General features: G+C 39.8%; 2 protein-coding genes across 2 annotated transcripts; both read right to left on the reverse strand.

Annotated features, from left to right (window-relative positions):
• Nucleotides 1-538: 538 nt before the first annotated feature.
• On the reverse strand, nt 539-5,600 carry LOC137290751 (beta-porphyranase A-like). The gene is made up of 3 exons (XM_067821871.1): nt 5,275-5,600; nt 2,541-2,685; nt 539-2,011 (listed from the first exon to the last, which is right to left on the reverse strand). The coding sequence occupies exons 1-3, from the start codon at nt 5,506-5,508 to the stop codon at nt 558-560; spliced, it is 1,833 nt and encodes a 610-aa protein (XP_067677972.1). The 5' UTR covers nt 5,509-5,600; the 3' UTR covers nt 539-557.
• A 1,285-nt stretch (nt 5,601-6,885) lies between these two features.
• Nucleotides 6,886-14,472, reverse strand: LOC137272104 (beta-porphyranase A-like). Its single transcript, XM_067804467.1, has 3 exons — nt 14,386-14,472; nt 9,018-9,162; nt 6,886-8,336 (listed from the first exon to the last, which is right to left on the reverse strand). The coding sequence occupies exons 1-3, from the start codon at nt 14,470-14,472 to the stop codon at nt 6,886-6,888; spliced, it is 1,683 nt and encodes a 560-aa protein (XP_067660568.1).
• Nucleotides 14,473-15,722: the final 1,250 nt, after the last annotated feature.

Consider the following 15,722-nt stretch of genomic DNA (forward strand, 5'->3'; position numbering starts at 1 on the left):
CTAGTAAAAGTACGTTAGATCATGTCTTTCAAAGTAAATTTAAGGCTACTTTGTTTTCAGTCGTAAAATATATGTTAATGTACTTCAAATGGTCTATAGTGTGGTGTTCTACAGTCCGTTTTGGAAACATGATTAAGAGTGTATTCTCTGCTCTCTTATGAGCATTCTTAAACTTAAACTTGTTTATGAATCAAATTAATCACAACTCTTCGGATGTGTTTTCACATGTGGCAAAGGCACTGCAAGGTTCCTTGGTTCATAGTATTGTGATTAACCTTCAGTTGTTGGTGATCTACAGCCCAGCTGTATACTGTATTGTCCTAATTTTAGATCCATTTTGAGAGAGAGATTCTAGTTTTAATTCTTGATACTGAGATATTCTTGTTGGTTTTATTGGTCACTTTTTTCAAAATAGTATAAAAGTCTTTGTTGCGAAATATAACCTTTGAAATCTGGCATTTTGCTAATGTGACTATAAATATTAATTCACTCATTTTTTTTTGTTATGTGTGATATCAATCAAAACAAGCAAAGAATATTCAAAAAATAAAATTTATCTACTGAAGTTTTCCAACAACAAGTGCAACAGATGTCACGTGACCACCATCTCCATCAAAGGTCATGCTGACAGTATTGGTCTGGTGGACCTGTGATTCGGGGACCATGAAGACCCAAACGTTCCATGTTGTTTTCCCGTCAACCTTCATGGCATCAAACAGCATGTAGCTTGAAGACAATGTCTGGCCATTGAACTCAACTGTATGGGGTTTTGCGTCGACATTAAGGTCTCTGCTCACTCCCACTCTAAGATGAGCGGTATGGTACCCAGAGGTGGGCAGATAGATAGTTGTTTGCGCATGTCCATTGTTGATTGGTATGACCATGTCCTTCCCGTAGTATGTGTTCTCATTGTTCGTGCGTAGTCCAGCAAAGTTGTAGTTGGTTTTGAACTTGTAGAAGCAGGTTGATGAGCCGGGGAGATCAACGATGCCATTCGATATGTTAAAATGATAATTAGCATGAATAGCTAGATGGCCATTTTCGAACAGAACGCATGTTTCTTCACCCGTGGAAGGGTTAAGCCAGTTTTGGGGAAAGTCCAGTTTAACATTCTCAAATTTACTTCCATAGTTGTGGAGAAGAACTACCATCTCCTTGGTGAGAGGGTTTGCCAGGGCAAGAGGTGCAACCATTCTCTCCTGTTGATTATACTGACTTGACATTCGAAGAAATTTTTGATCATTAGTAAAGTTTTGCCAAAACATGAAAAATTTGGTTGGTTGAAGCGGATGGCCATCAACAGTAAACAAGGAATCCCTGAGGGAAGTATGACCTGGATATTGTCCATTTGCGAGGAAAAATATGGTAACTCTGTCTATAAACTCTCTCATATTAAGGAAGGTAAACATGAAGCCATTTGGTTGATAAATGGTTTCAAACTCTATCAGTCCATTTTCAAAAGTGGGACTGACCCCGAAAACGTTACCTCTTCCAAATTCTGTGTTTACTAACTGAACATTTCTTCCTTTCTTGAGGAAAGAGTAATTCTCCACCATGTCTAGAGAAGCAACTAAACGAGCTTGCGTTATGCCAGAACAAGAATAATGTCCCTTGGATTCACGGAGAAAGTTATATGAATGGAAAGAGAAAAAGTCCAAGTGATCAAGTGTCATGTCTAGAAAGTGAGCAGTTTTGTTCCAGAATGTGAAGTTATTTTCGTCTGCTAGTCGTAAAGCCATACTGGTGTACGATGGCCCAGCAACTTTGATTCCAGTTCGTGATTTCAATTTGTCAGCGACAGCCCTGTGGAAGTCTATATTCGTTTTGGGGTCAATAATTCTTTCCACCCAATCAGGTTCATTGATGACTTCAAATATGTAGGGAATTCGTCCTCCTGTGTAGTTATTGGCACTCTCAACCATCAGTGACACAAATTCTGCTGCAGCATCAACATTATTGGGGAACATGCCTTTATGCTCCGACTTATTCATCCATTGTGGCCAGCTCAAACCTGCAAATGACAAATACGAGACACTTAAGCCAAAGACATTCGTTCAATGTTAAACTACCTTCCGTGCAGTATAAGAGATATTTGCGATTTTAGTTTCTAGGTAAGCTACAGATTCTGTTAAGAGTTAGGTTCAGTCTCATTCGGGATCCACTCTCAGCCATCAGTGACACAAACTCAGATGTAGCATCTTCATCATTGGGGAATTTGTATCCATGTTGTGACTTATTCATCCGCCACGGCCAGCTCAAACCAGTAAATGTGAATAAGAGACACTAGTCAAAAACATTCCTATTACGTCGGATCCCGGTACCTTTCACGTTAAATCACTTTCGGAAACCAAACACTCTCTAATCACTGTGTATCTTTGTATGTGGATAAGAGAGAGAGATACTGGAAGAGTGGCTAATGACTAAACCACTCAAGCGAATCATCAATGCTGGAACAGGACTGGAAGATGGCTTTGACCGTAGTTGTCTCTGTCTATGCTCTTTTTTTCCTATACCGTTCAAAAAACGTTTTAATGCCGTACCCTGTATGTTCCAAACCATGTTAGAGATGTTATTTCCATAGCCATTCAGTTGCATGATGTAGGTCGCCCATGTCGTTGCTTGTCTTGCAGGGTCCTGGAGGTACGTTGGGTCTGGGTAGCCAGGCTGACTAGGACTTTGTGGCCACTGAATGACATAGTATAGATTGGCCAGTTATCTATGTGAAAGAAAACTGTTAACGTCTGTATAACTTTCATGTGAGGGTTAACCCAAGAAAGATCAAGGTGAGAAATGATCTTTAGTAACACATGCTTGTGGTGAGAGATACATAACTGGACTGGCGAGGCTAGCTAACTAGCTAACCCTATCCTAATTGCGTAGAATGATGCCCATGATATTGATCACTCGATCTGCTCATTATCTACAGACCACCCCCACAGAACTGGAACTTGCTGTTTACAGCTTTAGACAACAAACCGGCCAGATTCACGTGAGGATTAAATTCATTGTCCCTGGATAGAATTTCTGAACAACGATTTGTGTTCAAAGAGTGGCAAAAACTAAGATTACCGGAAAGGTTACAAGGGCCTGATTAGTATGTTTTTTTAATAATATTCTATTTTAGTAGTTTTAATGTTCATCGTCGACCGACCTGTTTAGATCAGTTGTAAAATAGGCCTTCAGCAACCCATGGTGTCATACTAGGCGACTAACGGGATCAAGTGGTCGCTGACGTGGTTGACACATGTCATCGGTTCACAACTGCGTAGATCGATGGTAATGCTGTTGATCACTGGATTGTCTGGTCCAGACTCGATCATTTATATACATCCTGCCGCCGGATAGCTGGAATACTGGTGAGTACGGCCTAAAACTAAACTCATACCTTCACCCCATCGTGGAGTGGGTTTAATCTTCTATATTCATCCTCAAATTATAAAATGTGTTCGTCATGACACTGCTGAAATATTAACAATGTGACGATGCTCACTCATATGTTCAAGGAGTTGTACTTTATTTGCATAGTGGATATGTAATATACATAGTCTTAAAAGTAGGGGCACTGAACTTTCAATGTACGATTGTCGAAATTGGGAGATATATGGGATTTAATCAATGTTGAAGCAATAATAATGGATATTTTGAGAGTGAATCACCACATGAATTTTATTCAAAGCAAAGCTGTTCGTTCAGTTATCCCCCTTGTGGCTGGTTTACAATTTTCAGTCAATAGTGTGGGATTTGACCCTGGAAACCCTGACCATGCACAGATGTAAGAAAATTATCGGAGAAAATGATCTACAGTGATTTATCGACCTGCCTGAAAAACGTCAAGATTCATAATCACACCTCATGCACGTGTAGGAGGCTCCCACGTTGTGCAAGTTCTTCCCATGGATTTTGTTTGCGTTTGGTGATAACTTGAAATGATGCTTCATACACAAGATGAATGTCATGGTAATGTTCCTTAATGAGTTTTCTTTCTACAAGACTGAAGGTTCCCCTACTTTTTTGTGAAGAGTACACATAATTCTTGTATGTAATTAGTAAAACTTCCATTATTTCTTATTTGTTATTATCGGCAACATTTGAGCTGTGGTCAGCAGAAAGTCATTCCTCGACGATGTCGCAATGTCATACTAGATATACACACGAATACCTATTAAAAGGTTAGGATCATTTATATCGTTTGTGATGAGAGAATAACGGCCAAGCATGTCCTGCTTGACTGTCTTGATCTCTCCATTACATGGGATAAGTATTTCAAGAATTTTTCAAGTATTGCATAGAATGCACAGACCACCATGAAAAGTATGCATCTTCGCTATTGGGATATGATGAGATATGTCAACGAAATCAGAAATCAGCAAACTGATCCTTTGTATTAAGCGCTGTGTAATTTGTATGAACTGAGGTAGGGGTCGTTCTGTCTGCAACATGTCTCTAACAGTGAGGAGGGGGTGCTACGTCACATACGGGGTATACACGTGCATGTGAGATTAGTAGTATCTTCATGATAAAAGTTTTTAATGTCATAACGCTTCATCATTGTTATTTTGAGTGTATTGGTTGGATATATGATCTCCGAAATGACCATAGTGAAGTACATTACATGTTCGAGTTCTGTCTGCTTGTTAAACTCCTGCTTGAAAAACACCCCCACCAAAGAGTTAAACAAAAACTGTTGCCACAATTATTGTACTTAACACACTCGCTCGCTTAGTTTAATCGATAGCATATAGTCGTGCATGTGTGTTCTGGTGTCACCCGCCGTGATAATGGTAGAATATTGCTAGAGGCGTCGTCAATCCACACACTTGTATCTATCTCATCTAATATTGTTCCCGTTTTCAGTGAACAAGATGAGGCTTAAGGGTATTAATCAGTGTTCATTTTGGGTAAGTGGTGCCAACCTTGGATCTTTTGAACATATTTCTTCATTTAAGTCAATGTACGCTTTTGATGGGAAAGAACAAACATTTGCAGCAAAGAAAATATTACATATAAATATATAATATATTTAATATTATAATATGATATTATCACAGTTCTATACAAGTTAATCTTTGCACTATCAACAACAATCTGATAAAAATTAATACTCACACACACGGATTGCCTTGTTCAACTTTTCAGGATGGTAAAACAAGATTTTGACCAAATTCTCTTCAAACTGTGAATTCAGTAGGGTTAGAATCTACATCAACAATGACATTGAATTATATTTCCTAATTTCCAGTCACGTATGCATAAAGCGATTCATCTTGTACTTACATTGACAAAAAGACCATCCCTCAGGTCTCTGTTAACCCACCGTCCGGGAGCTGCTCCGACAGATTTACAGTTTGGAATTTGGTTCTGTCCGGGGAGGCCGTTTATTTTATTCCATCTTTCAGGTTCATAGTGGACACGTCCGCCTTGAGAGAGCCATTCGTTGTAGACTGTGACGGTTGTGTCAGCGAATGCCGCTCCATACAGGAACAAGGGATACAGAAGCAGTGACAACATTTTGCAGTGAAAGTATGATACTTCTGTTCACCAGCAGACACTTTTAAATGTTTGTTTTAAACATGTGACAGCAGCACGTGACAGTTTTATATATCTTCAAATATTTGAGATAAGGGTAAACAAAGAGGATGATAAGACCGAGTGTCTTAAACTCCATAGAAAATAACCTCAGCTCATTCTGCATTATGTCAACGTCAATTTCAAAGTGTGTCAAGCTGTCACACTATGACCTGGGCGCAGCTGGAATGTATATACGAAAAGAAGTGTTATCTCTTTGAAAATGTCTCTGACACATGAGAAAATTCACCGACATTTTCTGCTTCTTGGACAAGGCTCCACTGGCAAAAGTACATGTTTTCGAGTGTAATGACGTCATATTAGTCAGCACACTTATCCCCCTACAAGTTGGTCTAATTAGGTAATCTGCTTGTCGTGGGATTCTTTTGTTCAATACGATATCCCTATTAAGTTAAACCTTTTTGCCATTTCTATGGCTGTCTCGGGGATGTAAGGGGTGGCCTAGTGGTTAAAGTGTTCGGTCGTCATGGCGAATGCCTGGTTTTGATTCTTCTCATGCGGAAACCCATTTCTCCTGTCCCCGCTGTGATAATGCTGGAATAACACACAAAGTGGCATAACACACAACTCACGCAGGGATTTGGGGTGAAGTAAAGAACGTCCCCACAGTGATTAACTCCTGGTGGAATGAATGTTCACAGGCAGAGCCTCTTGATCTTTTGTCTGTCAAAACATTTGCCAATATTGACATTCATGTCGATGCATCATTCGGGACAGCACTGCCTGACATGCCACAGGAGAATGTTATCACAGAGCTCGTGGTGGTTTTATCGTTTGTGTGTCACGCCTAAAGCTCGCAATAGATTCCCCACATGGGTTATAATTAGACTGCAGAGCCCATTTACCCCGCTGTGATATTGCCGCAACGTTACTGAAAGAGGCGTAAACCTAACTCTGGTCACTGTAGCTATATCTTTTGGGCCAAGTCAGAAAAGTCCTGTTACTTGAGCATCAGTCGTAACACATAAATAACTCATTCATCATCAGGATCTAAGACTGAAAATCAGACATCTTCACAATCATCATTTGTTTAGCATTTGTTTCAAAGCTTAATCCAAGAAGAATCTTTTCAGTAGTTTAAGTAGTTAATTAGTTTTGATTTTTATTGACATGTCTTATGTAAATCTATATGTGTTGTTATGTGTAAGTAACTGAGATAGTTAGTGTGTGTTTACTCAACAGCATTGTGAATTGTGAACGTTGTTCATGAGACGATAAACATTAACTCACTCACACTGTTACTTTTCTTATCTTTGATATGAATCAAAACAAGATGAATATTCTTAAAGTAAAATTTATCTACTGAAGTTTTCCAACAAGTGCAACAGATGTCACGTGACCACCATCTCCATCAAAGGTCATGCTGACAGTGTTGGTTGTGTGGACCTGTGATTCGGGGACCATGAACTCCCAAACGTGCCATGTTGTTTTCCCCTCAATCTTCATGGCATCAAACAGCATGTAGCTTGAAGACAATGTCTGACCATTGAACGCAGCTGTATGGGGTTTTGTGTCGACATTAAAGTTTCTGCTCACTCCCACTCTAAGATGAGCGGTATGGTATCTGTAACTGGGCAGACTGATGGTTGTTTGCGCATGTCCGTTGGTGATTGGTATAATCATGTCCTTGCCGTAATATGTGGTCTCGTTGTCCGTGCGTAGTCCAGCAAAGTTGTAGTTGGTTTTGAACTTGTAGAAGCAGGTTGATGAGCCGGGGAGATCAACGATGCCATTCGATATGTTAAAATGATAATTAGCATGAATAGCTGGATGACCATTTTCGAGAAGAACGCATGTTTCTTCACCCGTGGATGGGTTAAGCCAGTTTTGGGGAAAGTCCAGTTTAACATTTTCAAATTTACTACCATAGTTGTGGAGAAGAACTACCATCTCCTTGGTGAGAGGGTTTGCCAGGGCAAGAGGTGCGACCATTCTCTCCTGTTCATTATACTGACTCGAGACTCGAAGAAACTTTTGATCATTAGTAAAGTTTTGCCAAAACGTGAAGAATTTGGTTGGTTGAAGCGGATGGCCATCAACGGTAAATAAGGAATTCCTGAGCGAAGTATGACCTGGGAATTGTTCATTTGCGAGGAAAAATATGGTAACTCTGTCTATAAACTCTCTCATACTAAGGAAGGTAAACATGAAGCCATTTGGTTGATAAATGGTTTCAAACTCTATCAGTCCATTTTCAAAACTGGGGCCGACCCCGAAAACGTTACCTCTTCCAAATTCTGTGTTTACTAACTGAACATTTCTTCCTTTCTTGAGGGAAGAGTAATTCTCCACCATGTCTAGAGAAGCAACTAAACGAGCTTGATTTATGCCAAAATAAGAATAATTTCTATTTGATACACGGAGATAGTTGTATGAATGGAAAGAGAAAAAGTCCAAGTGATCAAGGGACATATCCAGAAACTGAGCAGTTCTCTTCCAGAATGTGAAGTTATTCTCATCGGCTTCGCGTAAGGCCATACTGGTGTATGTTGGTCCGGCAACTTTCATTCCAAATCTGGATTTCAGTTTGTCAGCAACTGCCCTGTTGAAATCGACATTAGTTTGCGGGTCAATAAACTTTTCCTTCCAATCAGGTTCATTGATGACTTCAAATATGTAGGGAATTCGTCCTCCTGTGTAGTTATTGGCACTCTCAACCATCAGTGACACAAGCTCTGCTGCAGCATCAACATTATTGGGGAACATGCCTTTATGCTCCGACTTATTCATCCATTGTGGCCAGTTTAGTCCTGTAAATGAGAATTCGAGAACCGTATGTCTAAGACATATTCATTCCGTGTTAAACTACTTGTTGTATACAAAAGGCCACATTTGGGTGTTCAGTTTCCCTGTACGCTCCAGATTCTGTTTTATGATTGGTACGTTCAATTAACTGCTGATATTCTTAGTGGCTGCATCCTGGAAGGGAGTTAAAGTAAAATGATCGTCCTCCTGAGAGGGTAGATAAGTCTCCAAAACAAGTATTGTAAATTTAAACGTAGTACAATTTTAAGCTTCAGCACATCGCTGGATTATCAGAAATTGCTAACATCTGAAGGGATGCGGTAAATCCATCTAAACCCTGTCAGGTACAAATACACAGCCCCCATGCTCCTTGGTATGGTGATCACCCTGCTGTTGTTGGCGATTTACAGCCTATTCTTATATTCTATGGCCTTCGCTTCTATAGATTGTTTTGCATTGTATTGTCATGCATAGTTAAATATTTTAGATTTAATCACTAGTCGGAAATTAATACCTATGATAATCTAGTAGTTTTACTGTCCTTCGTTGACAAAACTTTATAAGTTATCTTTAATTATTGATAAATACATAACTTGATTAAGTCACCATATATTGCTGAAATATTTAACTTTAATTCCTCACTCACGCCTCTTTTCCTATACCACTTCTAACGTTTAATGACCTACCCTGTATGTTCCAGACCATGTTAGAGATGTTATTCCCATAGCCATTCAGTTGCATCATGTAGGTCGCCCATGTCGTTGCTTGTCTTGTAGGGTCCTGGAGGTACGTTGGGTCTGGGTAGCCAGGCTGACTGGAGCTTTGTGGCCACTGAAGGAGGAACAGGATGTTAACATGTGCTTACTTTTCATGGGAAAATCAGACACAGATACATCTTCCCTGGACAGTATTGTGAAACGAAAATCGGCTTTTTTCGAGGGGGACATAATCTGGAATACCAAATAGATTTTTGCCCCCTGATATGTTCAGATACCTGTGTTTCAATGCCATTCTGTATCTGTATTACAAAAGAACTGATACTAGTATACACATATAAAATCCACGATGTCTTGTTTGTATACTCGAATATTCCAGACAATCAAATGCTCAACATTATGAGCGTCGATCTACGCTTGGCCGACACATGTCAGCTTTTGCTGTGTAGATTGGCGCAAGTCTGACCAACCGATAATGATAAGTCTCCTCTTGAGACAGGCACAGGTTGGACAAAGCCAATTCTAACAGTGTTCATGGGTTCACTTATATATTGTAAAGGGTTAGAAATATTAGATCAGACACATTGAATTGATTGACTTTATTATTACATTGGGGCGATGGAGTAAATAATATTGGGGCGATGGGGTAGTGTAGTGGTTTAGGCGTTTGCTCGTCACACTGAAGGCACCGTGGCGACCCACCTCCTCGTGGTGGGTGCTGGGTAACGCCAAGAGCTCGCCGACACCCCCGTTTTGGACCCGGGGGGGGGGGGATATTTGGTCCACCAACCCGTTGGCCGTGGGTTGCGGCCCTGCGTCGGTGGAGGAAGGGATCCTGGTGGTTGAGAGTAACAGGGGCCTGGAACCGTGTTCCTGTTGCTCAACACACCACTTTGACCCTGACTTCACCTAGACGGGTGGTCGAATGGGCCCGGTTTGACCAATCGGCTGGTCACGCATATCCGATGCTATTTGACACCGTCCTTGTTGACACTCCATGGTGGGTGGGGAGCAGGGGTGATGAAACGTTTTCCTTTCATCATGGCACTAATAAACTCTGGTTCATCTCGCAGCGAAAAGAAAAGAAGTCTTGAGTATTTGGATGTTTCATCTGGAAATACTTCTGTTAACAATGATTCATGGGCACGATTTCTGGTGATCGAGGCTGTTGATTTTTCACCAATCAAACTAAACCCATTTGCCATTTTGAAAGCTATATTTGTCTCCGTAGTGGTTAGCTTCTTGTGGAGTGTGCACTGAGACAGACAACAGTCTCTCAATTTGCTGTCAATCAAAACATTTGCAAATATTGAGGTTGCTGTGACTATGCACAGGTCTCTGAACTCTTGTCGAGGCATTGTTCGTGACATGTTTGTTGCCTGTCTGACATGTCTGAGGATGAAATCACTACCGAGTAACTGCTGTGAAACGTTTCACAATAAAGAAAGATGGTGTTATCATTAACACCAATACATACTTAATGACTTTTGCTCGTTCGTCCCTTCCTGATTCCATCAAAGCAGGCTATTTTAACATCGGAGTGGAGGTGTATGTCACCTCTAGACATGGAGGTAAACTCTGTCCCAACAGGACAGGCGGAGGAATAGTTCGTCTTCCCATTCACGTGAAAGATGGCCCATTGAGGCACCATGACACAGTTGTCACATATACTGCAGTGGAATTGTAGAGGACTGAAAAAACAATTTCAGCGTAATGCAATTGCTAATACAGAACTTTCAGCCATCAGTGCTGTGTCTCCAAGAGACGTATTTAAAAACTACAGATACCTTTACTTTAAGACAGTTCAACAATTATCATTCTTTTTCTCCTCCGGGACATCGAACAACTGGAGGTGCTTCTATTTTGGTTCATCAGAGTGTCACTCATAGCCCTGTTACTCTAAATACGAATCTTCAAACAGTTGCAGTTCGCCTGACTTTACACATTGTTTTGACATTCTGCAGTTTGTACACTCCTCCATCTGTGTGTTGAACACTTGAAGCGTGATCTTTTGAAGGACAGTGAAGATCCTATACAGTCGTTTTCGAGCATCCTTAACGACATTGCTGGCAAAACAATTCCACAGTCCTCTCCAATTCCGCACATTCGTAAACCATGGTTTACTAATGAATGTAAACAGGCTAGAAAGTGTAGGAAGAAAGGTGACAACTATTTTCGCAAACATCCTACTGTCCATAATTTAGACAAAGTCAGAATTACTAACGCCAAGGCTAGACGTGCATTTAAACAAAACAAACGTCAGTCTTGGCGAGATTATGTTTCCAAAATAAATTCACGTACACCTGTCAAAGGTGTGGAACATGATCCAAAGAATAAAGGGCAAAGGCTCCAAATTTTCTGCTCATTATCTGAAGGACGGTGATACTATATTAACTAATAAACCTGGCATTGCAAATAAACTTGGTGCGACCTTAGCCAAGCATTCATCTTCATCAAATTATGTTCAACAATATCAGTGAGTGAGTGAGTGAGTTTAGTTTTACGCCGCACTCAGCAATATTACAGCTATATGGCGGCGGTCTGTAAATAATCGAGTCTGGACCAGACAATCCAGTGATCAACAACATGAGTATCGATCTGCGCAATTGGGAACCGATGACGCGCGTCAACCAAGTCAGCGAGCCTGACCACCCAATCCCGTTATTCGCCTCTTACGACAAGCTGAGTCGCCTTTTATGGCAAGCATGGGTTGCTGAAGGCCTATTCTACCCAGGGACCTTCACGGGTTTCAACAATATCAGAACAGGAGAAGAAAAAAATTAATTTTAATTCAGACAATGGTGAAGATTATTTTCATTATATGAGCTCCATACTGCCCTTGAGCAAGCTCATAATACTGCAACAGGAGCTGATAAAATTCACTACCAGCTTCTAAAGCATTTGCCCGACTCATGTTTAGAAATCCTTTTAGAAATATTTGATCACAAATGGACTTCAGGAGAGTTTCCAACTTCGTGGTGTAATGCCATTGTTGTCCCTATTCCAAATCCCGGCTGGGATCATACCGATCCGTCTAATTACAGACCAACCTCTTTAACGAGTTATGTTTGTAAAACCATGGAACGAATGGTAAACAATAGGTCAACATGGTATCTTGAAACCAATAACCTTATAACAAATATTCAGTGTGGTTTTAGAAAAAACCGTAGTGCCATTGATCATTTGGTACGACTTGAATCCTTCGTTACAAATGCAGTAGTTAATAAACACCATGCAATATCGATATTCTTTGATCTTGAGAAAGCATACGGTACCACCTTGAAGCATGGTATTTTAAAAGATTTACATGATTTCGGTTTGAGGGGTCGTTTCCCTCCTCTTATTTTACGTTTTTTGAGTGACAGACAATTTCAAGTCCGAGTGGGTTCTACCCTGTCTGACCATTATTATCAGGGTGTACCACAAGGAAGTATTGTCTCTGTCACATTGTTTAGTATTAAAATCAACAGTTCATCCAAGATTTTAAAGGATTCAATAGACGAATCACTTTTTGTTGTGAATGATTTTAATATTTCTTGTCGTGGTAAAAATATGCATACTATTGAACGGCAATTGCAGTTGTGTTTACATAAAATAAATAAATGGTGTCTAGAAAACGGCTTTAAATTCTCAAAGTCTAAAACTAATTGCCTTCACTTTTGTAGAAAATATAGGCATTATAAGGATCCGGAACTATTTTTAAATGGCACTCTCATAAAAGTTGTGAAGGAGGCTAAGTTCTTGGGTCTTATTCTCGACTCCCATTTAACTTTTTTGCCACATATCAAATCCCTAAAAACTAAATGCCTGAAGGCAGTCGATTTACCGAAAGTCGTTTCGAACTCAAAGTTGGGAGGGGATCAAGCTACTCTCCCACTTATACAGATCACTTGTCCCTTCCAAACTTGATTATGGCTCCATCGTGTATGGTGGAGCCTGTAAAAGCAGCCTGAAACTACTTGATTGTGTCCACCACCAAGGTCTAAGACTTTGTCTTGGGTCCTTCAGAACTTCACACGGTCACACACGGGAGGTCCAGGGTTTCGGACCTAGTTTTAGTAACTGCCTAATGTTTCACCATGTTGTTTCTTTCTCATTTCACAACATATAATTCCTCTCGTGAAAGTACCTGCGTGTGGGATGATATTGATTCAACCGGCTGCAGTCTGAGTCTAGAGAGATGGTATGAATGTTTGAAATGAATTATGGAAAACAATGATCTGATTTGAGTGAGGGAGTGAGTTTGCTTGCTCTCATGTCAATTTTAAAGATATTCTGGTGATAACACGGCGGGGGACACCGGAAATGGGCTTCACACATTGTGATCATATGGGGAATCGAACCGGTGTCTTTTACGTTTCTAATCATTAGGCTACCCCACCACCCCTATTCCAAAAGAGACGGGAGGCACTAGGACAAAGTATATCTAAATATCCGTTTTACTTGAAAACGGAATTCGAGTATGATTTAGTATGATCACGATATAGCTAATATCTTGAGAACATTGCCGGCAGTGTGTATATATTATTGGAGTGAGTGAGTTAATATTCATGGTCACTTCGGCAATATTTCATATAGTAATTATATTTTACATCACGAAAATTAGAAACTAACACCCAGCTGACGACAACCAGTAACACCACTAGTGTATCACAGATAGCCATATTAAACTAGTAACTAAATCTAAAGCATTTAACCAGAAATGACTACACAATGTAAAGTGAGGCTATAGACTACTAGCAAATGAAGGTAGGCCACCATGCCAGAGATCATGGTGACTTAAGGTACATTTGCTTCCTGCATGGACCCTAGATGGATTCATAAAAGGGCATACACGCTACGATTAAGAACATGGAAAGTTTCAGTTTACTTGGGATGTTTTGGGACTTACGTACCCTCTTAGGAGGGCAATAATTTTACAGTAGTTTAACCCCCTTTGAGGATACAGCTACTGACAATCTATATAAGTTACTAATTTAAACTGCTAATGTTAAAACATTTGTCTATTTACAAATCATTTAACAAATGTATTTTTCAAAAAAATGTCATAATTACATAAGAACTGACAGTGAAAAAGATCATTCATAGATCGTGTTTTGAAATAGGTATCCGTTGTAATGGAAAACTCAACACAGTCAGGCAGGACATGTTTGACCGTCATTCTTTCAGCAGAAGGGATACAAAGAAGAAAATCTTCGCCTTTCAATAGATAATCGTGACTGTATCTAACATGGCCAATACGACATCGTCGCATCATGACCTCTTCAAATCTGGATTGACAACCTAAGCAGATGTAACCAACAAATGGCTTTATTGTATAAACCTTATTAATACGTACTTGGGTGTCCCACTTCCTCTGCATCGGACCACGGATGTAAGTTTTTGTGCTAACTATGTAATCAGTGTATGGAATAAGAAGTGGCATCGCAGATGTGTTGCATTACCGATCAAAGAGGTTGGGGCAGAAGAAACAATTTTGAGCTAGTTACCGTCGACACAGTCGCTTTGACACAGGGATGGCTTTTAAGGTAAGGTAAAGAAATTATTGCTTTTTTCTGCGTTGGAAACACACATATACAAGGGATAGATACAGTAGGTATTTAGCCCATGTGAAGTTCTGCTTTCCAACAGGTGACTTACATGAAACCACTCAGCTATCTCTTTGGAATGACATGGCCTTCGGTCTAAAAAAATGTTCCAAATTTTACGTGTTTTTTGATTGGTTGGATATGTCAACTACCTTCCACAACTCCTGTTGAAATTCTGTTAGAGAGCATGGTAGAATTCCTTAAACTGTTACTTGACATTGAATGTATGGAATACCAGAAGGGTCAAAATAGTCATACAAAAGAACAGCTTTATTACATGCCAATACTGTATCATCGGGAGGGGTTAAGGTTTTGTAAAATTATTGCCCTCCTGAGAAGGTGCACAAGTCCTAAAGCATTCACAGCAAATTTAAGCTTTCCACTGATTTTAAGCGTAGAACACGTGTATTTTTAATTTCTGGCCAGATGTGTCTAAATTCCAGATGTGTCTAACAGCTGAAGTGATGGTGTAGATCCAGCTGGGACCCACCTTCTACCTTCAGTTGTTTCATATTGAATTGTCTTGTTGTTTTATACTGTGTTTTCTTCTTCAAATACACTTTTCATTTTTATACACTAGTTTTATGTTCATATATGTGATAATCTAGTATTTTACAGTCCTTCGATGACAGCTTTTCTCGATTTATTGTTTTTGATACGGAAATAAATTAATGACCGAGTAAATATTTAGTGTCACATCGTTACCATTGTTGCCATATCGAGACCAGAACATCGAATTTATATGAATATCAAAAGCAATATACTGAGAACGTAAAAACCTGCCACTGAAGTTTTTGTTGATTAATTATCAGTGAAAATCAATACTATTAAGAGCTAGAAAACTGCTTACGATGAATAGTAGTTCTACGGATATATCACATATAAACATATAAAACTAACATATAACTAAAAATATATACCATGAGGCAATATAGAAACGGACTATAAATCACCATTGAAGGTAGATCATCATACAGGGGACCATGGGGACTTTCAGTACTTTTGCTAACTGCGTGATCCCTAGATGACTTTACATCATCCCTTCAGCCGCTGGTGGTTGGAGAAACAATTTAGCCGAATTTTAACA

The sequence above is a fragment of the Haliotis asinina genome, chromosome 1 (genome assembly GCF_037392515.1).
Source record: "Haliotis asinina isolate JCU_RB_2024 chromosome 1, JCU_Hal_asi_v2, whole genome shotgun sequence".
In the NCBI taxonomy this organism is placed as follows: Eukaryota; Metazoa; Mollusca; class Gastropoda; order Lepetellida; family Haliotidae; genus Haliotis; species Haliotis asinina.

Coding starts and splice junctions, on each gene's coding strand:
- LOC137290751 (XM_067821871.1), bottom strand. CDS start 5,508: ATGTTGTCACTGCTTCTGTATCCCTTGTTCCTGTATGGAGCGGCATTC. Junction 2,686..5,274: donor GGGATGGTCTTTTTGTCAAT/GTAAGTACAAGA, acceptor TATGTCATTCAG/TGGCCACAAAGTCCTAGTCA. Junction 2,012..2,540: donor CATGGTTTGGAACATACAGG/GTACGGCATTAA, acceptor TGTCATTTGCAG/GTTTGAGCTGGCCACAATGG.
- LOC137272104 (XM_067804467.1), bottom strand. CDS start 14,472: ATGCCACTTCTTATTCCATACACTGATTACATAGTTAGCACAAAAACT. Junction 9,163..14,385: donor AGAGGAAGTGGGACACCCAA/GTACGTATTAAT, acceptor TTCCTCCTTCAG/TGGCCACAAAGCTCCAGTCA. Junction 8,337..9,017: donor CATGGTCTGGAACATACAGG/GTAGGTCATTAA, acceptor TCTCATTTACAG/GACTAAACTGGCCACAATGG.